The sequence below is a fragment of the Aotus nancymaae genome, unplaced genomic scaffold (genome assembly GCF_030222135.1).
Source record: "Aotus nancymaae isolate 86718 unplaced genomic scaffold, 86718_ANA_hifiasm-v0.15.2.pri h1tg000029l, whole genome shotgun sequence".
NCBI classification, from domain to species: Eukaryota; Metazoa; Chordata; class Mammalia; order Primates; family Aotidae; genus Aotus; species Aotus nancymaae.
This window is the reverse complement of record NW_026988442.1, coordinates 16,963,267-16,990,632: the sequence shown is the minus strand read 5'-3', so window position 1 is coordinate 16,990,632 and position 27,366 is coordinate 16,963,267. Positions and strand designations below refer to the sequence as shown.

Genomic DNA, 27,366 nt, shown 5'->3' with positions numbered 1-27,366 from the left:
GGGAAGCTCTGGTAGGCCCTGGATTCCTACAGGAAAGCCAAGGAACGTGCCTGTGCCGAGTCTCCACAGTGAAGTGCTTAGAAAGCTCACAATGGAGACTCGGGCAGAGATGAGACACCTTTTCCCACCCACTGATGGTCTCCCTGAAAAAGCCTCTCTCTGATCCTAGCAACCTAACTGGCAGCCACATTGAGGGTACACTATAGATTACATTCTTCCAGCAAACGTCCTGGATAGAAGAAAGCGGCACATCTGAAAATGATTTCTTCCAAAGGTGAAAGCAATTCTGACCTTTTCTTATTGGCCTTTGTGTGCCTGAAATCACTCAGGTTCTAATAAAGTCAAATCAATGAGAAACACCTTTGTGACATTTAAATTTGCCTCCAATTCTGTTTCGAAAAGTCAAGCTGCCAGCAAGCTGCCGTCATGTCAAGGTCTGACCATCTATGTGACTCTAAGGTTGTCTAGGTCCCAGGCAGGTGGCACAGGCTACTGAGGAGATACTCCTTGCTGGGAGCCTCGGCAAAACCTGCTGCAGCTTCTGTGGGGAAGAACACAGACCCTGTGCTTTGGGGACAAGCTCCTGAGCTGTGAGGGGTTACAGAGGAGAAACTCTCGGGGACGTGTTGAGGGTAGTGGGTGCAGGGCAGTGCAGGATTCTCCGTGGCAGCAGAGAATTTTTGCACAGCTAACGAATTAATCTTCTGCCACATCTACTAATGCATTTTCATCTTCATAAAGCAATTCTTTTCCTCTCTCACTCTATTGTACTGGGTCATAAATTACTATGGTTTTAATACATACAAAGCTGATCACTAAGGCCCTTATCTGACTTCAGAGTGCTTATGGCTTCTGTATTGGGCTAAGTTAAGGTGTCAGACTTGCCCCTAAGAACACAAACCATTTTGCCACCTACCCTTTAAAGAACTAGGCCGGCAGAGTGGAGTATTTCTAACCCTTCTCTAGATCCCTGGCCCATGTCCAGCCTTACCTCTTAACTGCCTGGTGGGCCAGCATCCGATTGCCAGCCAGAAACGTCACACTACCCAAGATGGCCAGGTACTTCAAGGTCTGGAACATGTTGAGCTGAGTCCAGTAGACATACATGAGTCCCAGCATAGCTGCAAGAAGAGGTGCCATGACATCCAATTAAGCGAAACACTAATGATTCGCTGGGGTTGAGGAGAGTTAGGGGCAGCAACTGCTGGATCATGAAAAGGTCTGTAGTCCTAGGCCAGCTTGTTTCGTTCCTTTGCTCTGATGCCAGAATGTAGCTAACTCAATATACTTTCCTCTCAGCTGTGGCCACCAAGAAATCCAGGGATGGCCAGGCGCAGTGGCTCACGCCCGTAACCCCAGCATTTTGGGAGGCTGAGGTAGGAGAACTGCTTGAGCTAAGGAGTTTAAGACCATCCTAGGCAACACGGCGAGACCTCCTGTCTACTAAAATTTAAAAAATTAGTCAGGTGTAATGGCCCATGTCTGTAGTCCTAGCTATTTATGAGGCTGAGGTGGGAAGATCACCATAGTCCAGGAGGTCAAGGACGCAGTGAGCTTGATCACACCACTGTACTTCAGCCTGGGTGACAGAGTGATACCTTGTCTCAAAAAAAAAACACACACACACACAAGAAAACCCAGGGTTAACAACCGAACTTCAGTGACCTGTGCTATGTTCCTGCTTACATCTATTTCTCTGCTTTTGTTTAAAACTTCTGTCATGTTATAGTTAGGAATCATTTCATTTTTCAAATTCTTAACAAAAGTACACAGGATATAAATAGGCCAGGCACAGGGGCTCACACCTGTAATCCCAACACTTTGTGAGGCCAAGGTGGGTGGATCACCTGAGGTCAAGAGTTCGAGACCAGCCTGGCCAACACAGTGAAATTCCATCTCTATTAAAAATACAAAATTAGCCGGGTATGGTGCGCATGCCTATAATCCCAGCTACTCAGAAGGCTGAGGTGGGAAAATTGCTTGAACCTGGGAGGCAGAGGCAGAAGCTGCAGTGAGCCAAGATGGTGCCACTGCACTCCAGTCTAGGCAAGACAGAGCAAGACTCTGTCTCAAAAAAAAAAAAAATAACACAGGATATAAATAAATGAATAATTTTCTTTTTTATGGGAAAAAAACCCAAAACCTGTAAGGATAATTTGCCACTGTGACAAGAAAGGGAGCAAGGAGGACCCAGGAAGAAGGCTGAGTGAAAAGGGCTCAGAGCTGAGAACAGAGGGCCCTGGGGTCTGGTCCAGGCTCTGCCCTCACCAGCCACTTAACTTCTCTGAGCCTAAATTCTCCCACCTTGTCAAAAGGGATCATAATTCCTGCCCCAGTAAGCCTCATCAGGGTTATGATGAGAATCAAATGAGAAAATGTGCATGAAAAGCACTGTGGCAAGAAAAGCTATGGCTTTCATCAAATCTACAGTCTGACCCCAGAGGGCTATCTTTCAAATCCAGTAACTGAGCTAGAGAGAAAGGTCATCCTGTCAGTTTTGCCCAGACGGATGACGGATAAACTACAGTAGGGCTCTTAACCACTTCTGAGGTCACGGACCACTGCACCGTAATAATCTGATCAAAGTCACAACTCTTTTTCCCTAGAAAAACACAGACATTTGCCTAGAATTTCAAGGGATTCATCTATGCACCCCTACAGAATCTGTTTACTATGGGTGCACAGAGAGTGACTCCTGAAAGAGGCAAAGAATTTTTAAAATATTAAGGTCAGGCCAAGCATGGTAGCTCACACCTATAATCCTAGCACTCTGGGAGGGCAAAGATGGGAAGACTGCTTGAGCCTAGGAGTTCAAGACCAGGTCTGGCAATACAGAAAGACCTCACCTCTACAAAAAATACAAATATTAGCCGAGCGTGGTGGCACATGCCTGGAGTCCCAACTACTCTGGAGGCTAAGGAGGGAGAATCACCTGAGCCTGGAAGGTCGAGGCTGCAGTGAGCCATGATTGCATCACTGCACTCCAGCCTGGGTAACAGGGCAAGACCCTGTCTCAAAAAAACAAAAAAAACAACAACAAGAAATATTAAAGTCAAAGTGAAATGCAAGGTACCCCTGATCCAACAGCATCAAAAGCCTCAGAAATGCTTAAGTGATTTGTGACTTTACTGTCTCATTATGTTTAGGCTGTGAGGTCCTAAAGTCTCCAGAGAACAACGCAGGACAGCATGTCTGAGTGTAGAAAGGACTGTTTTCTATTACTGCACAGACAGAGCTGCCAGCAAATGTGAAAATTGATATGGTGGGGAAAGATAACCTTTGGAAACTGCATTAATGCTCTTCATCCAGGAAGATGGCTCAGTGTAAAGATACGATAAGTGAGTAATCTCTGGAAAAGAACAGGGTTATTAATTGAGGGTAAATGGTCTGCCAACAGTAGAGCAGTACAACGGAAGCCCAATATAATGACAGCTGTTCTAAGTGATGGACCAAACAGGTTTATCATCATATTAATTGTCCTGAAAGGCCAGGAGGAAGAGGGAAATGTTATGCTATTAAGTCATTATAGTTAATAGGTTGTGGGTCTACTTAACTGGGCTTTAGCATGGGCAAGCTAAATGTCAGAGGAGGTTAAATGGAATTAGCAGCCTGGGGCACTTACCAGCATGTCCCAGGTGAAATATAATCGTGCTAGGAGCGAAAGTGAAGTTGGAGACATTGGCACCAATCCGGATCCACTGAATGATGGGAAGAAATAAATTAAAAAGGCATTAGAACTTCAAAGGGAGGCAACACATGCCACGCCAGTGCTAATCCAATCAACAGCCTCAGGGCTTAAAAGTTCATGCATCCTAGAAGGACAGGAAATTCTTCCAAGTGACAACCACCTTCTTATAAGCCCTCGGGAAAGCCTGTTCCCTTTTTCTTTAGAAAGGCATGGAGCACCTGCTCTCAAATGGGCTCGTGTAACTCAAACCCGAACATCATTTTTAATGATGACAAAAAACAGGTGAGACCATGAAGCTGAAAGGTCAGAAACTGCATTTATAAGGTAACTGACACCCCCACTAAGTTCTCTAAGAATTGGTGAGATAAACCTGCTGGCAGCTGGCAGCATTCATGCTCTTGCTCGGTGTTCCATGTCTTTTGAAATTCTCATCACTCAAATATAAGAGCAGGTGCCCATACCCTAGGTCTGATTTCTGAAAACCTGTAGCAAGGCCACTAGATTTAGATTAAACAGTTATTCTTTTAATAGAATCAACAAATTAATTAGGAACACAGGCAACTTTCCAAAAGATCTAATGACTTTTTTCTCAAAATTCTCTGAGCTTTGATATGCATTCACGATTGTTTATAATTTTAAAAAAGAAACAGAGAAAAACACAATTGGCTAAAAAAAAAAAATCAAATGGTACTGAAAAGGAGAAAAGGTAAAAGTTGCTTCCTCTACATTCTCCAGAATGTTCTCTCCTCAGAGATGACCAACACTAACACATATCGCCTTTTAAAACTTTTAAATTTTGTTTTGAGACAGGATCTTACTCTGTCACCCAGGTTAGAGTGCAGGGCTCACTGCAGCCTCAATTTCCCGGGCTCAAGAGATCTTCCCACTTCAGCCCCTCAAGCAGCTGGGACTACAAGCACATGTCACCACTAATTTATTTTTTCTAATTTTGTAATTTTAATAGAGATAGGGTCTCGCTATGTTGCCCAGGCTGATCTCAAACACCTGAGCTCAAGCGATCCTCCCACCTCGGCCTCACAAAGTGGTGGGATTACAGGCATGACCCACCGCACCCAGCCACCTTTTAAAACTTTACAGAGGATCCACTAAACACACTACCCTACCCGCTTGCCTTCTTGACTCAGTAACACGTCTTGGCAATCTTGTCCTATCAGTATATACATCTACCCATTCTTTGAAAAGCTGCGTATTATTCCATCATATGAACTTTAGGTTGTTTCCGGTTTTCTGCCCCAAGCAGTGATGAAATGCACAGCCTCTGTGCTGTTTTTTATAGCTATTAGCATCAGGCCTCGCTCTGTTCACACGAGATCTCATCTGAACCCTCCTACGGCATCACAGTCCATCCACTTTTGTTATTCTTAGTGTCTGTTAGGTACCTTCTCATGCCCACTTGTTAATGGGGCAGTTTATTTGGCCACTCCTTCACAGTGGGAACTTTTGGTCATTTTAAAACGTCTTGACCATCAGTTCAGGTCACAGCTGCTGGACCCCTCTGGAGCTTTGCTGAGGCCAGACAACACAGCCTCCTTTGGAAGGGCTGCAACTGCTGGGTCTGGCGACAGACACACGCTGCCCAATCTAATTACGGTCACTCACCAGAGCAAAGAGCAGGAGCAATGGCGAGAGAATCAGGGCAGTGAATGTATTGGACACCACGGTGGGGGGCCTCTTCTCAGGCTCACGGAACAGGTGCTGCCGAAAGACACACCAAGAAGACTTCAGAATGTGCCCTTCCCAGCCGGGGCAGCCATTTATACTAGGAACCAAAGCATCAACATCAGTTGTAAAGAGGATATGCCACCCAGAGGCTAAAACCTCTTGGCAGCAAGTGGCCGAGTGGCCTTTTGCCTCTTCTCAATTCTGGCTTCTGACGCCAGAGGTCTCCTTCCACAGACACTGCATTAGCCCCAGCTCAATGCTTAGCCAAAAACCCTTTATTCCCCTAAAGACTCACTGCCATTTAGAGGCCAAAGAATGCAATCCATCAAGTGGCATTTGGCTAGTGCCAAAGAGGGTGCCCAGGTATATGGATAGCTTGAGTGACAGGACTGAGGCAGGACTCTGGATGTGCAATGTTTCTGGGTTCCTGTGGTGGCCCAGGCATATGTTGCTGCCCATCTTAATTGGCTAATGGTAGCAATGCCATCCTGTTTTAAAAGGTAACAGAGCCGCACTACACATCTTTCCAACCATAAATCATCCCTCTCTCCCTGAGTCATGGCTCTAAAGAAGCCCTAAACAAACTTCCCGCTCTGATTTTTTTTTTTTTTTAAGAGACAGGACTTCACTCTGTCACCCAGGCTGAAAGACAGTGACACCATCATAGTCTGCTGTAACCTCAAATTCCTGGGCTCAAAAGATCCTCCCACCTCAGCCTCCTGAGTAGTTGGGACTACAGGTGTGTACCACCACACCCAGCTTAATTTTTAAATTCTTTGTAGAAAAGGAGTCTCGCTAGGTCTTGAACTCTTTTGACTTCAAGTGATCCTCCCTCCTTGGCCTTGCAAAGTGGGATTACAGGCGTGAGTCACCGTGCCTGGCCCAACTGTGATTTCCAGAGTTAAACCAGAAGGCTGGACAAGCATGCTGATGATATTTCTTGGTTTTGTTTCTTTCTCCTGAGCAATTCTACCTGAATTCTCTTTGCGAAGCTCACCTAGATAGTGTGGCCTAGCAGAAGCAGCAATGGTGTGGGTGTCCGGAGACCTCTGTTTAGGCCCAAACTGGTATGTATGGCTGTGCGACCAGGTGGCAAGTCGCTTTCACTCTTTACCTCAGTTTCCAGCTGGAAAACTGGGGGTGGGGAGGCCATGACCACCCTGCTAGGCTTGTAAAGATACTCTGAAGACCAAATGAAATAGGGCATTTGATTATGCCTTGTAAGCTGTAACTCATTATACAAACGGAACTTTTTAAAAAAGGTTTTTCCTCCAATATATCAACTCGTGCTATCTTTTCTGCTTGTCAATGCCCAGCCTCCCCAGCTCCATGAGGAGGCAGCCCCACTTGAGCCTCCTGTTCCTAAATTTTCACCTCTGCTCTTCTTTGCTGCCACTGCCATTAAAGGATTTCTAACACTGTAGCAGCTGCTGCCACCTACTTCACCCTACAAATCAGCCAGCGCTCTTCATCATCACACCTACCAGTGAGCTGCATTTTACATTCTTAAATAATGCTGTATGAACATGAAGAGGAGTTTTAAAAACAATCCCACTACTCTACCCTTGGGGCACTTGTTTTTTTTTAAAGGGAATGACAGCAGGTAGTCTAGTTTTCGACACTTCAACATTAATTCATATGTAGGCTTCCAAGTACGATCATTTCTCAAGATTGCAAAATTGTTCAGAGTGGATCCACCTCAGTTTCCTTAACCAGTACCTAAAGTGCTCAACAATTATTGTGTTTATTTTGTAAAGGGCTTTAGCAACATTTCAAAACCTTTCTTTACTCATCTGTCATCAACTTTGATTCTCACAACAGTCCTGTGTGCAGGGCAGGACCAGGCTTGCTTATCCAAGGACTTGCCTGAGGAAGTAGAGACAGCCCTGTTCTCCCAGGTGAGTTTTCCCACCTGTCACCCCATCAGCCCTGATTTATGCAGCAGCAGGGAGAATAAACGCTAAAACCACCTGCGCTCATGGCTAACAAGCTGTGGTCTGACAGTTGAACCTGCTGGATGTCAGAAAAACCAGACTCAGGTTCTGATTTTATCTCCAACTCTCGGCTTTCTGGGGGTTAGTCACTGGACTCTTTAAACCTGTTTGCTCAGTTCAAGGATGGGGCTGGCATTTACCCTGCCTAATCCACAGAGTGTGAGGATCAAACTATAAAATATCATGAAAACAAGCTAAACGGAGCAGAGCCACAGTCCAGGGCTTTGCTGCCCTCTGTTCTCCCCCGTGTTTAGTGGATAAGCCCTTTGGGATATACCTGAATTTCCTGTTTTGGAGTGAAAAGGTTCTGGGACAAGACAGTCGAGGGAGCTTCTTCCTCAGGGAACTTGATGACCACATCAGCCTAGAAAAATAAGGACAGTCTTTAACGGCACAGGGGCAGAGAAGTAGGTGAAACTCAATAGATAATATTCTCCGACTCATGTCTAAGACCATAACTGAAAAAAACTCCAGGAAGTCCAATCACTTCTGATACAATAGTTGACAAACTGAGGCAGTAAAAATTTCAAGAATAGAACAAGTATTTGTTGAAAATGCTTTTTACAGCAAGACTTCTAATTTTCTACTGGTTTAGTAGCCCCATAGATCTGCTTAATACAAAAATCCCAGCCTGGTACACAGGCTGTTAAAGTTGCAATCAGAAACTGCTTGGTGTCCCTGGAAGTACAATTTAGTCATATTTTAAAAACGAGAGAAAGAAATGAGTACGCACTCTCATACCAAAACCGCCCGAAGTCCAGGAGAAGAAAAGAAGTCTTGAATACCACAAGTGAGTCAATCACCATTCAAAGCCTGCGATTTCGCCTCTGCTACCCTTTCAAGCTCATCACCTCCTGCTTTTGACAGGATTCAGGTGCTCTGGCTCCCACTGCACTGTAAGCACCTTGAGCTTTTCTGCAGGCTGTTCCTCAACAATCACCCCACAGCCCCAGATCTGATAAACCCTTGCTCTAATGCCCTATCTTGCAAGACGTTTACTTCTTCAACCCCCTGTTCTAATGCCCTGTCCTGCAATACGTTTACTCTCATCACACCAATCCAAAGTGGGGCATGAAGGGAGGCATTATGTAAACGACAACATGCTACACAAATGTTGGTTATTAGTTAATTAGCATTTTGCACATCGTACAATTCACTTTTCTACATCATCCTGAATTGTTACCAGAATTCAGATCTCATCGCTCCCATGAGCTATGCCGTCTCCCTAAGGCCAGGGCCTTAACTTTCACATCTATGTAACCCCTGTAGTGCCTTGCTATAGTATGAAAACCACCTTCCTGTATAACGTTTATAGAAATTCACAGATACTAGCACTCACAGGTTTATACTTCCTTCATTCACTTAAAAATTTTAAGCACCTACCATGCTGCCAAGCCACGTGCATGACCCCAGGACTATCTATGGAGCCTGCACACAGTGCCTCACCTCCCAAGCTTATTTATCACACTTAGGAGGTACAGGCAAGGCGAAGGTGAAGAGCCCCATGCCCCTGAAAAGGAGCCACCAGTGCCTAGGGCACAGCCACTCTCACCTGGGGGTGCATTCAGGCACATACCACATTCCAGAGGATTGGGTTCTTCAAAGTGGCATCTCCAATGATTAAGTAGAGAGTGTAGGTGCCAGAGGCAGAATCAAATTCAATCTTTCTTTCAGAGGTATCCAGTTCAAACTTGTACACGTTCTTGTTGTCTGGCTCGGCAACGAACACCACTTCCTGGCCAGTCTTCTGGTTATGGAGACGGACAAACGTCTAGATGGAAGAATAATACAACCTTTCATCTGATAACTTCAGAACTCCCCCTGGGCCCAACACTGAATCCACCAGGCAGCAGACAGTTAGCTCTTTGTCACGGCGAGAGCTCTGGGATCTGCCAGACCTGCCCAAGAGAGTAGAAGAAGTAGCCATGCCACCCTAGTTCCTAGCTCAGAGGTAACTTTTTGCTGGTACAAGGAAGGAAATTTAACTTATTGATCCAGCCAATTCTCGTCTAGTTGGAGGCTGAATGCCCAGTTTGTGGATGATTTAAGCCCTTTGCTATTGCTGCAGTTTCTTTTTCCTGCCAGCCTTTTGGTCACTTTGCTGCCCAATTAACTGCTTCACCAGAGGGTGAAAAGAAGGGAAATGAGGTAGAACTGCAAGAGGCCCATTTTCAATTTCCTAGTGCCTCCAGCTAAAGATTTAGTAGAGGAGCCTTGGGTATTGATAGCAAGGCAGAGTTCTAATCAAGAAGAGCAGCCAGTGTCATGGAGAGAGCCTCGGCTTGGAAGACAGACAGATTTGCTTCCACTACTTATTAGCCGAGCAAGTTACTTAACCTCCTTATGCTTTGATTTCTTCAACTTGAAGGCAGAAAAACTAACTTTCAGATGTGGCGTATCTGTGTGAAGATTTGCAATACAGTATACAAAGCATTAGTGCAGGGCATGGTATTTACTAGCTAGTCAACAAACAGTAGTTAATAGCAATACGATAGTACTGAGTCTAATCACTTTATCCCCCAAAATGGCACAAGAAACTATGGTGTCTGTACATTAGAACTGGAGCAAAACTTTATATCCACCCAGAGCTTTTCTTTCTTTTTCTTTTTGTTTTTTTTTTTTTGAGACAGAGTTTCACTCTTGTTGCCCAGGTTGGAGTGCAATGACACAATCTTGGTTCACCAAAACCTCCAACTCCCGGGTTCAAGCGATTCTCCTGCCTTAGCCTCTCAAGTAGCTGGGATTACAGGCATGCACTACCATGCCCAGCTAATTTTGTATTTTTAGTAGAGACGGGGTTTCTCTGTGTTGGTCAGGCTGGTCTTAATCTCCTGACCTCAGGTGATCCGCCCCTCAGCCTCCCAAAGTGCTGGGATTATAGGCATGAGGCACTGCATTCGGCTCAGGTGTTTCAAAATAAAGAATTCAACAAGGCAGGTAGGTTTGCAGATCCAATTTACAGATCATAAAGCACAAGCATTAAATGAGTTGGCATGGTGACAGAGCCAGCACTGCATCTACAGAAAACATACATCTCATTTGTTACTCTATACCTGAACAACAAAGAACAATCACCAAAGCATTTAGGGAAAGGGGCCCAGAGATATGAAGCACCCCAACTATAGCAATTACTCTTGGCCAGGAATGGAATCTGGGAGTCCAGATGCCAGATCTCCTTCCTATCAGAGTCAAGTGCAGGCAGCTGCCATGTTCATCCCCAAAATGCCATCTCCACCTGAAGGTCTCTAAGCCATGATTCTAAAACAGAATCTTGGAGGAGACAAGTATTCAGCTGAAGTTACATTTCCTCACTAACTCTCCCTGCTCTAACCCTAATCCTACTAATTTAGTCTTCTAATTTCTTCTCTTGGTACTCTTCCTTCCCTTAAGCTATTAGGTTGGCAAATGTCATTCTGGGAAGAAGCTGGGGAATGCTAAGAGACAGAAGTACTCAAAGGTCAGTTATCCTTGGCTAAGGACCCTAACCAAGCTGTCTGGAGTTTGGGAGTAGGGAGGAGAGAGGAGCAGGGGACTCCTGGGACCGTAGCCCTAAAGGAGCACGCTCCTGGGGCACAAGTGCAACAACAACAACAAGTGCAGCTGCAGGAAATAAAAAGCAAGAAGGAAATCCATTTGCCTCTGAGGTCTGCCCTGAAGCTGCCTCAAGGCAACTAGCCTGCTGGTTCTTGCTAAAGCATCGGTACAGGGTACCCTATACCAAACTAGGTCCCACATTCTTGTCTTTCAGTATTCAAAGTATTTATGTGAATCTTCCTTAACATAACACTAAAGACAGGTTATTCTCAATCAAGGCGGGTGACAGGCAGTGTGGGAGTGGGGGTGTCTGAGTGGACACGGGCCATATGAGGTTCTCCCTTCCTTCCTCCCTTCCTCCTTGTACAAATAAATGAGGTCTCACCATATTGCCCAGGTTGGTCTCCAACTCCTGGGTTCAAGTGATCCTTCCACCTCAGCCTCCAAAGTGTTGGGATTACAGGTGTGAGCCACCATGCCTGGCCAGTATATTCCTTTTAATCAGAAAGAAAAAGCCTCAGGTGGGGCGCGGTGGCTCATGCCTATAATCCCAGCACTTTGGGAGGATGAGGCAGATCGCCTGAGGTCAGGAGATGGATACTAGCCTGGCCAACATGGTGAAACCCTGTCTCTACTAAAAATACAAAAATTAGCTGGGCGTGGAAATGCACGCCTGTAGTCCCAGCTACTCAGGAGGCTGAGGCAGGAGAATCACTTGAACCCAGGAGGCAGAGATTGCAGTGGGCTGAGATTGTGCCACTGCATTCCAGCCTGGGTGACAGAGAGAGACTCCATCTCAAAAAAAAAAAAAAAGAAGAAGAAAAAGCCTTAATTCACTGTGACTCTGCCTTAAGTACCTCTTTTCAATACCAGCTAATTTTTAAAAAGGAAATGTGTATTCCAGGTGAAGGATTATAATCGATAGAAGGGTGAGAGTGTCATGTGAGAGAACCTGATGCACTGTCACGGTTCAGTCAAGATCTGAAAGCAGGAATCTGAAATTCTCTCTAGTCCTTATTACAGACCACATTATAAACTCTAGTGAGCATTCATATTTCATTCAGGTTAAGATAACTGTCTGGGCATCTTCCTGACCTGATGAGGAGTGAGTTCAGCACCAGTGTTCACATCTACCAGCTGGAAGAACAAGGCAAAGTTCTGGTGGCTGTCTGCGATGAATGTGCCTTTGGCTTTGGCTGGGTAGGTCACCCTGAAAGAAACATTATACAGTCAGTCTTCAGAGAGGATCAGTATATCTCTGAGAACAGGCAAAAAATACATACTTCACTTCATTCCCTAATCCTCCCTCTCTCACAGTAACACTTCTGTTGTGGACAGACAGATGTGGAGAACCGGCTGCACCCTGGGGGCAAACTGGACTGATAAAGCCTGGACTGAGAAAAGTGCAGAACAAACTTTCAGCAGGATCTGGGGAAATGCTGTGTGCAGACACTTGTACCTCTGGGCTTTCACTCCAAGGACCTAAGGCTCTCAACTCCACCAAGTCAGGCACCAGTGGAGCTCATGTGTGGCCTCTGAGGGCACACAGGAGAGTTGAGCTGGCAGAACCACAAGGAGAAATAATCACAAGATTGATGCCAGCAGCACACATGAGCAGGGTCAAGACAGGGGTAGGAGATACAAAAGAAAGAAGGGTACTTCCAGCTTTTTCTTTTTTTAATGTCTTATTTTTTTCCTGGACGCTGTTTCAATTTCTTTTTTTGTGCTGAAACTGGGCTTCATTTTGGGAAAAGTCATTTTCCCACAAGGCAGACTTGATGAAGAAAACTTCTCACAGCTATCTCCTGGGATTTTAGGGTAAGATGGCCAGGGGATAAACCAGTCAAATGTTTATAGAGCTCAAACCTGGCTTTATTTTATACTCACATTTTATACTTACTGGTAAGACCAACTCTTCATCTGTGCAGAGAATTAAATGGCAAAGCGCTCGCACAGACATTACTTCAGTGGATTCTCAAACAGTGCTCTTACCTCCAATATCACTACAAAAATAGCCAAGCCAGAGACACAAAGGCCAATTCTACATGATTTAAAAGGAGCAGCTGCTTGGCTTCCAGCCTCTGGCTAACATCCCATCTTCAAAAAGACTTGAGGGTTCACCCTACTGTCTTCTGGCCTCTACAGCTATCCTACTTGAGTAAAATTGGGGTCTGGACTATACCCAGATATCTAGATTCTCCCTGCACCAATAAGGATCTGGGGGAGGGCTGACAAGCAGGCTTCTTACAGCATTCTGGCCTAACTCCGATCAACTGTTAGTGTCTACTTAGAAGCTTATGTTTAAAAAGATTCTAAGGCTGTGTCTGAGTTCGGCGGGAGCAAATGCTATGACTTACTAGTAATGCCTCCATGGACTTGGGAAGGGAGCGACAGCCCTAGCGCTGGGTATCTGCCATCTCAACTTCAAGCACCTATGAGGCTTCCAACTAATTTCAGACTCACCATGGACCAGAAAGAGTTGCCATCAGGTTACTAAAAGCAAATTCAGGACTGTGACGATGAGATTGGCCCAGAATGTAAATTAATACCTTGCTTCCTTCATTGAGAAGGTCTTGTTATTTTAAAAATTGTCATCTGAACTAAATAATGTGCTAGTGACATAGCGGACTGACTCAGACTAACATTCTGAGGTAAGCGCCTTATCTCGTTGCGGACTGGTAAGGAACAGTTTGTGCATGGACTAAACACTGTATAGACAATTTCCAAATCCGCTTAGATGCCTCGCAGAATCCCTGGTGCAGGACCTACACCAGAGAACTACAGCCTCTTTAATTTGGGGTGCAAGCTGGATGGCTGTTGACAAGAACTGATGCCTGGAGGGGCTCAGTGCCTAGGCATACTCCTCTCAGCTCTTGAGCCTCAGCTCCCCGAGGGCTCAGGTGGCGTATCACCTACCGGGTAGTTTTGGGTGCAATGCTCTGATCTTTATCCACGGTGGAAAGATCAACATTTGTGATGCCAACTTCAGTGGAGATCTTGACTCTGAGCTAGAGGAAAATAGAGAAGACAGCTGCCAGGTCAACTGGTGGGTGTACAGGAACTCACATGCAGATATCGTTTTCTCTTCTTTAAGGTGAGTAAAAGCATGAAAAAATCCTAGGACAAGAGTCGTCAAGGATGATAGTAACACTGACCCAGCCCAGTTATATTTCCAACCTTTCCCATTCTGAGGCCTATCTTTTTCTGGCTTTGGATGGATGGTATGCATTAAAAAAAAATAGAAGAAAAAGGAAAAGAAATAAATAAATATTTTCATGTGTCCTTTAAAATAAATAAGGTACCTTTCATTCAAATCAGTAAGAATTCAGTTCTAATGAGAGCCAGGATTTACCGAGTGCTTACCACGTGAAAGGCACTGGCTTTGTAAAGACTATCTCATTTAATCTTCATAATTCTGTAAGGTACTCAGATAAGGAAATAAAAGATTAGAGAGATGAAGCTGCTTGCTCAAAATCAGACCTCAAGGAAGTAATCAGGCCAGTTTCGAGCTCAGGCACTCTGACTCAGAATCCACACACTTCACCTCCTTGTTAGACAGCCAGTGTGGTTACCTGTACTGTTCTCCAAGTACTTCTTATTCTCCTTCCGGGCATGTGGTAGAATCCTACTTCCCTGCCCCCATCGAGTCAGGTGTGGCCACAACTTGCTTTGGCCAGTGAAATGTGGGAAGAAGTGAAGCGCGTCACTTCCAGGTGGAAGCTTTAAGAATCAGTGCATGAGGCCGGGTGCGATGGCTCACGCCTGTAATTCCAACACTTTGGGAGGCCAAGGCTGGCAGATCGTGAGGCCAGGAGTTCAAGACCAGCCTGGTCAACATGGTGAAACCCCGTCTCTACTAAAAATACAAAAATTAGCTGGGCGTGGTGGCGTATGCCTGTAATCCCAGCTACTCGGAAGGTTGAGGCAGGAGAATTGCTTGAACCAGGACCCGGGAGGCAGAGGTTGCAGTGAGCCGAGATCGTGCCACTGCACACTCCAGCCTGGGCTACAGATCGAGACTCCGTCTCCAAAAAAAAAAAAAAATCAGTGCGCGAGTCTCTCCTCTCTTTTCCTCTGACATGCACACAATATCCGGAGGCTTGCTCCTTCAGCCAGGGGTCCTGGAGCAAAGATGGGCAAAAAATAAACCTTTGCTGTTTTAAGCCACTGAGATTCGGAGTGTTATAAGCACAAACCAATCCATGTTGACTCTTACAGTGTTTGAATTTATATGTCCCTTATAAACATCTTCACTAAGAGGGGCTAATGCCAGTAAATAAGAAATTTTAAAATTAGATTAAAATCAATGTAAATATCCAAAAGAGATAGAAAACATGTTAAATTTCTGAATTAAAATCTGAGTTTGAATGTGCAAATTATGCAAACCCAAAGCGCTTTTATGTGCAAACAGATCTACAAGCCTTCCAAATATTTGATAGGTTTAAATGTAACACTTAAGGAAATCCTTGCCAAATCCACTGGTTTATAGTCTAAGTCAGGATCAAGGAATAGAGATAAAGGGCTGGGTAAATAATTGAAGGATAACTTTGGTGGTTTTCTAAAATGTCAATATTGAGGTGTGACAACCTCAAATCAAGGCCAAAGAAGAAAAATTAAAAAGCAATAAAAATATCTATCAAGTAATTCTTTCTAACAGCCTTCTTTCCTGCCTCCATAATAACTATTTTATGACAACAGACTCAATTATCACGTTGAATAGGGGTGTTCTGTTTTGCTTAAAAAAAAAAAAAAATATATATATATATATATATATAAAAATAAAGATTTATTACCAGAAGCTATAAGGATATTACCATCTACTTTTGAATACATAGCCACCTATTAGCAGGATTACATTTAGCAGCATTGCCTGTCACTGAGCCTAGGCAACTGGGTGAATTATGGCAGTGGAGGAGGAGGGAAGATGGTCCATCAGGTTGAATAGACACCCCCAAGGAGGAGCTAGGAATCTCTACTTTGGCTCTATGGGTTCTCTGCTGAGTTAACTGCGTTACAAGTCATACAGGGCTCAGAACCAGAGCAAGCTTTCCTGCATAAAGCACAACCTGACAGACACTGACATAATTTCCATTGGAGGACAAACCGGAATGGAAAGTTCAGGCAAAGAAGTAGCCAAAGAGCTGTGATCAGACACCCGCTGAGAACACTTTCCCTGTAATATGTGGAGCACCTAGGTGCAGGCAATATACAGAGATGGCAAGAAATCCTTCCTGTCCCGTATACAAACCATAATTATAATAAACCAGGTTGCTACTTTAATACAGGGATGTACAAAGTGCTACGAAAGCACAGGAGAAGGAACTGTGACCCAAGTCTGCCCATGGGTGCCTCCAACTAGGGAAACATTCCATACATAGCAAGAATAAAGAGGAGGCCTGATGGGCTTAGCAGCCCTCCAATTTTGGGAGAGGTAGGAGGATTAGCAATATTCCATGCTATAAAAATAATTGGTCTTCGTAGTTAACTACTCTGCAATCTTCATCAACATTAACTAGATAATTCCCTGGTTATTTCTGTAACTCACTCTCTTAAGAATTCATTCATTTAATTTGTAAATGTGATCTTCCTACTGAAATGTCCATAAACAGGAGACTAGCTGAACAAAGAATGCTATGTGCATGTTATTGATTACTATGGAGCAATTAAAAAGAACAAACTAGGCCAGGCATGGTGGCTTATGCCTGTAATGCCAGAAACTTTGAGAGGCCAAAGCAGGCGGATCATTTGAGGTCAGGAGTTCAAGACCCACCAATATGGTGAAACCCTGTCTCTACTAAAAACACAAAAAAATCAGCCAGGTGTGGTGGCGCGTGCCTGTAGTCCCAGCTACTCGGGAGGCTGAGGCAGGAAAATGGCTTGAACTGGGAGGCGGGGGTTGCGGTGAGCTGAGATCATGCCACTGCACTCTAGCCTGGGTGACAGGGCAAGACTCTGCCTTTAAAAAAAAAGAATTGTGTAAAGTCTTCAATGTCTCCTAATGAGAGTGATAAGGAAGCCATCTGCTTTTAGGTTTTCACTTAGAATCCTGACTCTAAACTCTCAGCACTAACTTGGCCACCAAGGCCTGCTAATCAGGATCCAGCTTCGTGTCTAAAGACATCCTGAGCATCTCCAGACAATGCAGACACATGGAGTGAGCAAAGGACAAGCCGCAGTGAACTTGCATCATTTTTGGTTTGCTCTCAGCCCTAATTTTAAAAGGCTTCCTAAGTTACAGCTTTCTTTGCTGCACAGAAACACTGTAGGGCTGTTCTTAAATAGGGAACAGTTTAAAACAAATCCTTCAGCTCCTAAAATCTCACTATAAATGGGTCTCTGGAAACACTCAAAAGGAAAGCATTTTTATGCTACTCTTTTAAAGCAAATTTAGAAATATAAATCATAACTTTTTCCAAAGCCTTATTTTACAGAGTTCCGTGTAGGATCCCTGTTGATTACCTGCTTCTTCCTTCTAACCAACACCGTAGGATTCGTTTTTATAATAGGAAAGGGACTTATTTCTCCACTTTAAGTGCAGCTAAGACTGCTTTACACTGGATCATGCTATTCCTTTCTTTGCCTGCACCACATGCCATATACATCTCAAAGAATGTTTTAACGCCAGGAAATGCAGTCTTTCTGCTGGGAGTAATAACACCCCTGTTTAGCTTATTACTGTCAAAAATGATGGTGCATTGGGGCAATTAATGCTAATGAAAGCTCCCAAAACCTATGCTTCCCCTGACAGCCAGTCCAATGTCAATGAGGGCTATTACAGGACTTCCACACCAAACCACCCTTAATGCACTCTGACCAACGTCGAGCTTCTCTTGGGAGGACAAACAGGATCCAATGACCTGCTCTGAGGCTCTAAGTGTGACTATTACTGAAATTACAAAGAAAAGTTGCATCTATGGCAAAGGTCAGAGCTGACTCTCTCTCTCCCTCTCTCTCCTTGCCTCTCCCTTTCTCTCTTTCTCTTTCTTACACACACACAAACACACATGTGCACATGCACACACACACACACAGAGTTCTAATGTAATAAGGAGGGAGAGAGAAGATTTTGTAATGCTTACTCCATCACCAGGAAGGAAAAGGACAGCAAATGGTCTCAATGGGGGCTTATTATCATTGCATGAACAACAGCTATTAGCCATTTCTGCTATTTTGTACTTAGATAATTTTTCCAACAATCACAGAAACACTTGGACAAACACCAGATTTGATGTTACAAAAAGCCAAGCTGTTACAGTAATCAAGACAGCATGGTATCGGCATAAGGACAAAAATACAGATTAATGAAATAGAATTATGAGTACAGAAATCAACCCTTACATTTATGGTCAAGTGACTTCTACAAGGATGTGTCAAGGCAATTCATCAGGGAAAGAACAATTTTTTCAACAAATGGTTCTAGAACAACTGCAAAAGAAGACTGGACCCCTATGTCATACCATACACAAAATTTGACTCAAAATGAATCAGAAACCTCAGGGTAAGAGCCAAAAGTATAAAATTCTTTTAAGAAAAGTAGTAAATCTTCATAACTTCGGATTAGGCAATGGTTTCTTAGACATGACACCTAAGGCACAAACAAGAATAACAAAAAATTTTAAAACGACTTCACCAAAATTAAAATGTTTTGTAAAAGACATCAAGAAAGTTAAATTACAACCTCAGACTGTGAGAAAATATTTGCAAATCATGTATCTAATAAGGAAACCCGAGCCAGAGAAACTCTTACAACCCAGTAATACAAAAAAGATAAATAAAAGGAAATAAGAGGTGTACAGAGTGTGGAAGGAAGAAAAAAAGACCAAAAACATTTTTTTCAATGGATGATGGATTTGAATAGACATTTTTCCAAAGAAGATATACAAGAAACCAATAAGCACATGAAGAGATACTCAACATTATTACTCATCAGAGAAATGCAAATCAAAATCATTAATGAGATACCACTTTATACCCACTATGATGGCTAGAAACAAAAGTCAGATAATAACAAGTGTTGGTGAGGATGCAGTAAAATTGGAACCCTCATACACTGCTGGTAGAAATGTAAAATGGTGTAGCTGCTTTGAAAACTTATTAATTTCTCAAAAAGTGAAACACAGAGTCACCATATGACCCAGGAATTCTATTCTTAAGCATATACCTCAAATAACTGAAAATAAGTGTTAAAACAAAAAGTTATATACAAATGTTCACAGCAGCATTACTCATAAGCACCAAAAAGGAAAAATACCTCAAATGTCATCACCTGATGAGTGGGTAAACAAAATGTGATATATCCGTACAATGGAATATTATTTTGCCATAAAAAGGAATAAAGTACTAATACATGCTACAACATAGATGAACCTTAAAAATATTATGTTAAGAGAAAAAACAAAAAAGCCAGACACAAAAGGTAACATACAGTATGACTCCATATATACAAAATGTCCCAAATAGGCAAACCATAGAGACAAAAAGTAGAAAGTAGGAGAGAATGGGGAGTGACTGCTAAAAGATACAGCATTGCTTTCCAGGGTGATAAAAATATTCTGGAATGGCCTTGCAGTAAGGGTTGCACAAGTCTGTGAATATACTAAAGACACTGGATTGCATAATTTTGTTTTGTTTTTTTTGAGACAAGGTCTCAGCCAGCAATAGCCCGGGCTAGAGTGCAGTGGTGTGATCACAGTTCACTGCAGCCTCAAACTCCCAGGCTCAAGAAATCCTCTTGCCTCAGCCTCTCAAGTAGCTGGGACTACAGGTACACACCACCATATCCAGCTAATTTATTGTTAAATTTTTGGTAGAGACGGGATCTCCCTGTGTTGCCCAAGCTGGTCTCTAACTGCTGGGCTCAAGTGATCCTCCCATCTCGGCCTCCCAAAGTGCTGGGATTACAAGCATGGTGGCTCATACCCAGCCTGAACTTTTAATTGGTATATTTTATGGTATGAGAATTATACCTCAATAAAGCTGTTATTAAATCAATAAATGAAAGCTAAGTCTCAGCTGGGCACAGTGCCTCACGCCTGTAATCCCAGCACTTTGGGAGGCCAAGATGGGCATATCACCTGAGATTAGGAGTTCAAGACCAGCCTGGCCAACACTGTGAAACCCCATCTCTACTAAAAATACAAAAAAAAAAAAAAAAAAAAAAAAAATTAGCCTGGCATGGTGGGGTACATGCCTGTAATTCAGGTACATGCTACTCAGGAGGCTGAGGCAGGAGAATCACTTGAACCCGGGAGGCAGAGGTTGCAGTGAGCCAAGATCATGCCACTGTACTCCAGCCTGGGCAACAGAGCAAGACTCCGTCTCAAAAAAAAAAGCAAAGTCTCACCCCTTTTCTTCCTTTAAGTGGTGTTAGATGGAAACCAAGCACTGAAAAAATAAGATTTAATCTCCACCCACAGGCATTCACAGCCCAGTGAAAAATCAATGCAGGTGGTGGTTCACACCTGTAATGCCAGCACTTTGGGAGGCAAAGGTGGACAGATCACTTAAGCCCAGGAGTTCAAGAGCAGCCTGGGCAACATGGCAAAACTGGTCTCTAGAAAAAAATACAAAAAATTAGCTGGGCATGGTGGTGCATGCCTGTAGTCCCAGCTACCTGGAAGGCTGAGGCAGGAAGATCACCTAAGCCCAGAAGGTCAAGGCTGTAGTGAGTTGTGATTGTGCCACTGTGCTCCAGCCTGGGTGACAGAATAGAGACCCTGTCTCAAAAAAAAAAAAAGAAAAAGAAAAAGAAAGCAATGCATATAAACAAACAATGGTAATTTAATGCAGTAAGCATAATCTTAGACAGGGTGTAAAATACTACAGCAACAAAAATGGACTTCAAATAGACTGAAGCCCTAAATATAAGAGGGAAAACAACTTAAAAAAGTGTTCAGAAAACACTAGAGGGCCAGGTGCAGTGGCTCATGCCTGTAATCCCAACATTTTGGGAGCGTGTGTGGGACATTTGAGGCTAAGAGTTGGAGACCAGCTTGGCCAACATGCCAAAACCCTGTCTCTACTAAAAATGCGAAAATTAGCTGGGAGTGGTGGCATGCACCTGTAGTCCCAGCTGCTTGGGAGGCTGAGGCATGAGAATCGCTTGAACCAGGGAGGCAGAGGTTGCAGTGAGCCAAGATTATACCACTATATGCCAGCCTGAGTGACAGAGGGAGACTCTATCTCAAAAATAATAATAATAATAATAAATAACAAGAGGCTGAGCGCAGTGGCTCACACCTGTAATCCCAGCACTTTGAGAGGCGAAGGCAGGCAGATCACCTGAGGTCAGGAGTTCAAGACCAGCCTGACCAACACAGAGAAACTCGTCTCTACTAAAAATACAAAATCAGCCCGGTATGGTGGTGCATGCCTGTAATCCCAGCTACTCTGGAGGCTGAGGTAGGAGAATCACTTGAACCGGGGAGGTGGAGGTTGCGGTGAGCCAAGATCACACCACTGCACTCCAGCCTGGGCAACAAGAGTGAAACTCTGTCTCAGGGGGTTTAAAAAAAAAAAAAACAAGAAAAAGAAAAAAGAGAAAACACTGGACAGTATCTTTTTGACTTTGGGATAGCACAGGATTGTTGTAAAGAAGATACAAAAAACACAATCTACCAAAATACTTATATTTTATTTATTTTTTTTAGACAGAATCTCACTCTGTTGCCCAGGATGGAGTGCAGTGGTGCAATCTTGACTCACTGAACCTCTACCCCCCAGGTTCAAGCGATTCTCCTGCCTCAGACTCCCGAGTAGCTAGGATTACAGGCGCAGGCCACCATGTCCAGCTAATTTTTGTATTTTTAGTAGAGACTGGGTTTTGCCATATTGGCCAGGTTGTTCTTGAACTCCTGGCCTCAAGTAATCTGCCTGCCTTGGCCTCCCAAAGTGTTGGGATTACAGGCGTGAGTCATTGCACCTGGATCTAGGAAGACTTTTAAATTAGGCTTCATTAAAATTAAATTTTGTGCATCAAAAGATGCCATAAAGCAATTCTAGGGGAAGATATCTAATGCTCACAACTAAATATATATCACTCCTAAAAATCAATAAGACTAAGAAACCAAAAGAAAATCAGGCAAAGATATAAAACAATTCACAAGAAAGGAAACCTAATTGGCTACTAAATACAAAAAAAGATGTTCAACCTTACCAGCAACCAAGGAAAGACATTAAAACAACAAGATACCTTTTCATATGCATCAGACTACCAAACCTGAAAATATCAAATATTGGTAAAAATATGGAGAAAAGAGCAATTTGGTGATTATAGCAACAAAAAACTCATGGAAAAGACAATCAGAGGTGGAATCAATAGGACTTGGTAACTGACTAGAAGGCAGAAGTGAAAAGAAAGGAAGGGGTTAAGAACAACTGTGAGGTATAAGCCTGGCATTTAAGATGGACTGGCAGTAGAGGGAAGGTTTCAAGGAAAAAAAAAGGAAGAGCTTTCCTTTCAATATTTTCAGTTGCAAATAAGTCCTCTTAACGAAGGAAACTAACATTAAAAGAATGTGGATTTGAAAGGATCAAGGTACACGCTACAATAGCTTCTATCCAAATTTTGTTTTACTGAATGGACTAGGATCAGATGTCTCATGCTCAAAAGGTCACACATGAGGTAGAGAGATTCGAGTTCCAGAAAACACCTTCCTTTCTGTCAAACTTTAAATACAAGTGTTTAATCTCTCTATGGGAAGTAATGCCCCACTTTTGAAAAGGTCAAACTTTCAAGCTGTCTACTTCTGTCATTAAAAGAAAGCAAGTATCACAGGAGTCAACCTGAGGAGCTCTTCAAAGGCCAAACCTAGGATGACATGAGCAACAAAATAAATGGCAGTCATAGATCACAATGCATACAGTAAAGTAAATATCTATGATGCAATTACTGTAAATATATGAATTATAGATATTATGTTATAAACACGTTATGATAAAGATTTATTGCAGTTATAAATAATTGAATAAACAGGATAAAAGACAGCTGTTTTCTTACAGTAGAATTCCAATTCTAAAAATGTACAAGAAATGAAAGAGAAAATCACCCTCTGGCAAACATCAGAGTAATAACTATTGCAGACAAGACCATTATGATACTTAGAGTCTCAAAGCATTGCCCAACTAGACATGTAAATACAAGCAGAAAAACAGTAACTTTACAGCGGAAAACCTAGCACACAATCACCTTACTCAAGTGACCAAGGTTAACATGGCCTGTAATGAGACATACCAACATCATACACTTCTTGCTCTGAGTAGGACAGAGCATTACTTTTGGGATAGAACTGCAGAAAATGCATGACCTGAATCTGATCATGAAGAAACAACAGAAAAACCCAAACTGAGAGACATTCTACAAATTGAGAGCCAGTCCTCTTCATGTGTCAAAGTCATGAAAGACAAAGAAACTATCTTAAATTGGAAATATGAAAGTAGGAAAACATGTAGCTTATCTCAAATAAACTTACTTCTCTAAAAAAGTTAAAATGGGAGCCACGGTGTTGGACGGGGTAAATTTCAATTAGTTGGGAAAAATACTAATGTGAACTACCTCACTCCCACAAAGTATCAGGTAAATAAGGCTTTCTATTTTTAAAGATACATGGATCTTCGCCCAGCTAGCATTAGCTAAACATCTGAAACAGTCCATTATGAAAGATGACCGATTTTCTTTTATCCTTTACCCAAATAGCTTCATTATAGTGTTATATATGTGTCACTTGAAGCTTTTTGTCACCTATTTGGCATCAAGCACTTTTCTAAACCCACCAAAGCCTACCACACAGAACACTTTTTTAAGATGTTAAACCTCAGTGGAATTATGGGTGATTTTTTTTTCCTACCACCTAAATTTCACATAAGTTAGCAATGCTAAATTATAATGGAAAATGAAAAACTTACAAATAAAACAAAATTCACTATGACCAAGTTCTTGATTTACTGCCTTGGCTATGTCTGTCAAATAGCAAAGATTGAATGCAGCCTTGGTTGTAAAGAAGTCAATGTACCAGATGATTAATACTGTGTATCAATTTGGCCATTTCCTTGGATACATTAACATGGCAATGGGAAGGAAAACACCTACCTCTACAGTATTTGCAATGTAACGGTTGTCACCTTCAACTTTGACAAGGAAGTCATAATAACCACTGGAAAATTTGACGTTCATGAAGTTTAGTTCAAAAACATCCCTGTAAAGAGTGACAACAGGCTTAGCAAGAACTCAGGTAGGAAAGTCATGGATATAACAAACAGGAACTACAAAATGTCTCCTAGAGACTGTCCAAGGCTAGCCCACTCCTTACCTTTTTGACTTCCTTCCCCACTTGGACAATCTTGTGCCTTTTATTTTATTTTGACACAGGTTCTCACTCTGTTGCCCAGGCTGTAGTACAGTACGATCACAGCTCACCACAGCCTCAAACTCCTAGATTCAACTCATCATCCCAACTCAGCCTCCCCAGTAGTTGGGACGGGAGGCAATGCGCCACCACGCCCAGAAAATGTTTGTAGAGACAGCGTTCTGAGAGCAAGTGATCCACCCGCCTCAGCCTCCCAAAGTGCAGGCTGGGGCATGAGCCACCATGCCCAACCCTCGAGCTTAATCATATATTACAACGTGGAGAAAACTATCTAAAATGAACACCCCAGGTTTCCAACGTTTTCTTTTCCTTCTCCTTGGTTACTCCCACCACTCCTAAAATCCAAACTCCTTCTGGTAGCTTTCCACAATGTAATGTAAAATTGGGAAGTTTACAGTATGATCCCAATGATGTTTCATGATGACAACAACAAAAGTGTAGAAGAAAATACCCCAAAATGTATAAAGAGGTTGGTGTAGAATAGTATAATTGTGGCTAATTTTTTGGTATGATTTTTACCTTTCTGTGTTTTCTGAATTTCTCAAAAAGAACATATCTTACTTTTATTAAAAAATATTTATTTTTATTTTAAAGGGGGAAAAAAAAGTAGAGAGTTCCTAACTCTATCGCAAAATCTCAATATCTTTTACCACTCCACTGATACTTCTAAAAGTGATTTTGCTTTTTAATTTCACATATTGCCTAGGTATCTTATGACTAAGAAATGCATTTTCTCTCTAAAACTGAAAACTCCTGATCTCAGTAACTTAATAATTTAACACTTCTAAAAGTTCCGTACAGGCCCAGTGGCTCACGCCTGTAATCCCAGCACTCTGGGAGGTAGAGGCAGGCAGGTCACTTGAGGTCCGAAGTTCGAAACCAGCCTGGCCAACATGGTGAAACCCCGTCCCTACTAAAAATACAAAAAAATTAGCTGGGTGTGGTGGCGGGTGCCTGTAATTCCAGCTACTTGGGAGGCTAAGGCAGGAGAATTGCTTGAACCCAGGAGGCGGAAGTTGCAGTGAGCCAAGATTGTGCCACTTGTACTCCAGCCTGGGCAACAGAGCAAGACTCCGTCTCAAAAAAAAAAAAAAAAAGTTCTATACAATTAGCTGGGAAAAACATTAATTCATATAAAAATTGACCCTTGGCCGGGCGCGGTGGCTCAAGCCTGTAATCCCAGCACTTTGGGAGGCCGAGGCGGGTGGATCACGAGGTCAAGAGATCGAGACCATCCTGGTCAACATTGTGAAACCCCGTCTCTACTAATACAAAAAAATTAGCTGGGCATGGTGGCGCATGCCTGTAATCCCAGCTACTCAGGAAGCTGAGGCAGGAGAATTGCCTGAACCCAGGAGGCGGAGGTTGCGGTGAGCCGAGATCGCGCCATTGCACTCCAGCCTGGGTAACGAGAGCGAAACTCCGTCTCAAAAAAAAAAAAAAAAAAATTGACCCTTAATTTTTTTCTTTAAGAGATAGGTCTTACTATGTTGCCCAGACTGGTCTTAAACTCCTCGATTCAAATGATCTTCCTGCCTCAGCCTCCAAGTAGCTGGAACTACAAGTACCTGCCACTATGCCCAGCTTGACCCTTAATTAATTAATTAATTTTTTTTTTTTTTTTTTTTTTTTTTTGAGACAGAGTCTCCCTCTGTCATCCAGGCTTGGAGTGATATGGTATAATCATGGCTCACTATAGCCTAGACCTCCCAACCTCAAGTGATCCTTCTACCTCAGCCTCCCAAGTAGCTGGAACTATAGGTGAGCCACCATACCCAATACATTTGGCCCTTAATTTTTAAAAAAATTACACAGCAAATAATATACAGCCATTAAAAATCATTGTAAAGGCCAGGTGTGGTGGCTCATGCCTGTAATCCCAACATGTTGGGAGGCTAAGATGCAAGGATCACCTGAGGTCAGAGCCTGTAATCCCAGCCACTCAGGAGGCAGAGGCAGGAGAATCACTTGAACCCAGGAGGTGGAGGTTGCAGTGAGCCAAGATCATGCCATTGCACTCCAGGCTGGGCAACAAGAGCAAAACTCCGTCTCAAAAAAACAAAACAAACAAAAAAATCATTGTAAAAGAATATTTAATCCTGTAGAAAAATGTCTGTGGCACATTGTTATATATAAAGCATATCCTAATTTTTTAAATTTTTTAAAAAATCAGAGATGGAGGCTGGGCATGGTGGTTCACACCTGTAATCCCAGAACTTTGGGAGGCTGAGGCAGGTGGATCACTTGAGGTCAGGAGTTTATGACCAGCCTGGTCAACACAGTGAAACCCCGCCTCTACCAAATACACAAAACTTAGCCAGGCGTGGTGGCATATGCCAGTAGTCCCAGCTACTCGGGAGGCTGAGGCAGGAGAATCGCTTGAACCCAGGAGGCAGAGGTTGCAGTGAGCCGAGGTCGCACCACTGCACTCCAGTCTAGGTGACAGAGTGAGACTCCATCATATATACATACATAAAAATTAGAGATGGGTCTTGCTATTGTCCAGGCTGCTCTCAAAATCCTGGGCTCGAGCAATCCATCTACCTCAGTCTCCCAAAGTGCTGGGGTTATAGGTGTGAACCCCATGCCTGACCCTTAACTGAATTTTTAAAATTTATTTACATACACAGAAAAAAGACTGTCAAAAAAAATTATAAAATGTTAGCAAGGCAGGGCACGGTGGGTCAATCCCAGCACTTTGGGATGCTGGGGCGGGAGGATCACCTGAAGTCAGGAGTTCAAAACTAGCCTGGCCAACATGGTGAAACACTGTCACTACTAAAAATACAAAAAATTAGCCGGGTGTGGTGGCGGGTGCCTGTAATCCCAGCTATTCAGGAGGCTGAGGTAGGAGAATTGCTTGAATCCAAGAGGCGGAGGTTAGAGTGAGCTGAGATTGCACCATTGCACTCCAGCCTGGGCAAGAAGAGTGAAACTCTGTCTCAAAAAAGAAAAAAATGTTAGCAAAAGTTTCTCTAAATAGAAGAAATAATAGAATTATGGGTGAGTTATATGTCCTTTTTTGTGCTTTTCTGTATTTTCCTATAATAAACATTATTATTTATCAGAAAAAAAATCAATAAATATTAAATTTTAAAATAGC

General features: G+C 43.0%; 1 protein-coding gene across 4 annotated transcripts in view; it reads right to left on the bottom strand.

Annotated features, from left to right (window-relative positions):
- The window catches only part of RPN2 (ribophorin II), a 63,291-nt gene that overhangs the window by 3,901 nt on the left and 32,024 nt on the right, over positions 1-27,366 (bottom strand). For 2 of the 4 annotated variants that reach the window (XM_064382407.1, XM_064382408.1), the window contains exons 9-16: positions 23,987-24,092; positions 13,816-13,907; positions 11,995-12,109; positions 8,942-9,136; positions 7,643-7,729; positions 5,309-5,404; positions 3,623-3,698; positions 992-1,121 (exon numbers count right to left, since the gene is read on the bottom strand). In XM_064382407.1, coding sequence (XP_064238477.1) covers positions 992-1,121; positions 3,623-3,698; positions 5,309-5,404; positions 7,643-7,729; positions 8,942-9,136; positions 11,995-12,109; positions 13,816-13,907; positions 23,987-24,092 — 897 coding nt within the window. The remainder of the gene's footprint in view (positions 1-991; positions 1,122-3,622; positions 3,699-5,308; positions 5,405-7,642; positions 7,730-8,941; positions 9,137-11,994; positions 12,110-13,815; positions 13,908-23,986; positions 24,093-27,366) is intronic. The other 2 variants (XM_064382409.1, XM_064382410.1) reach the window with 1 other exon arrangement.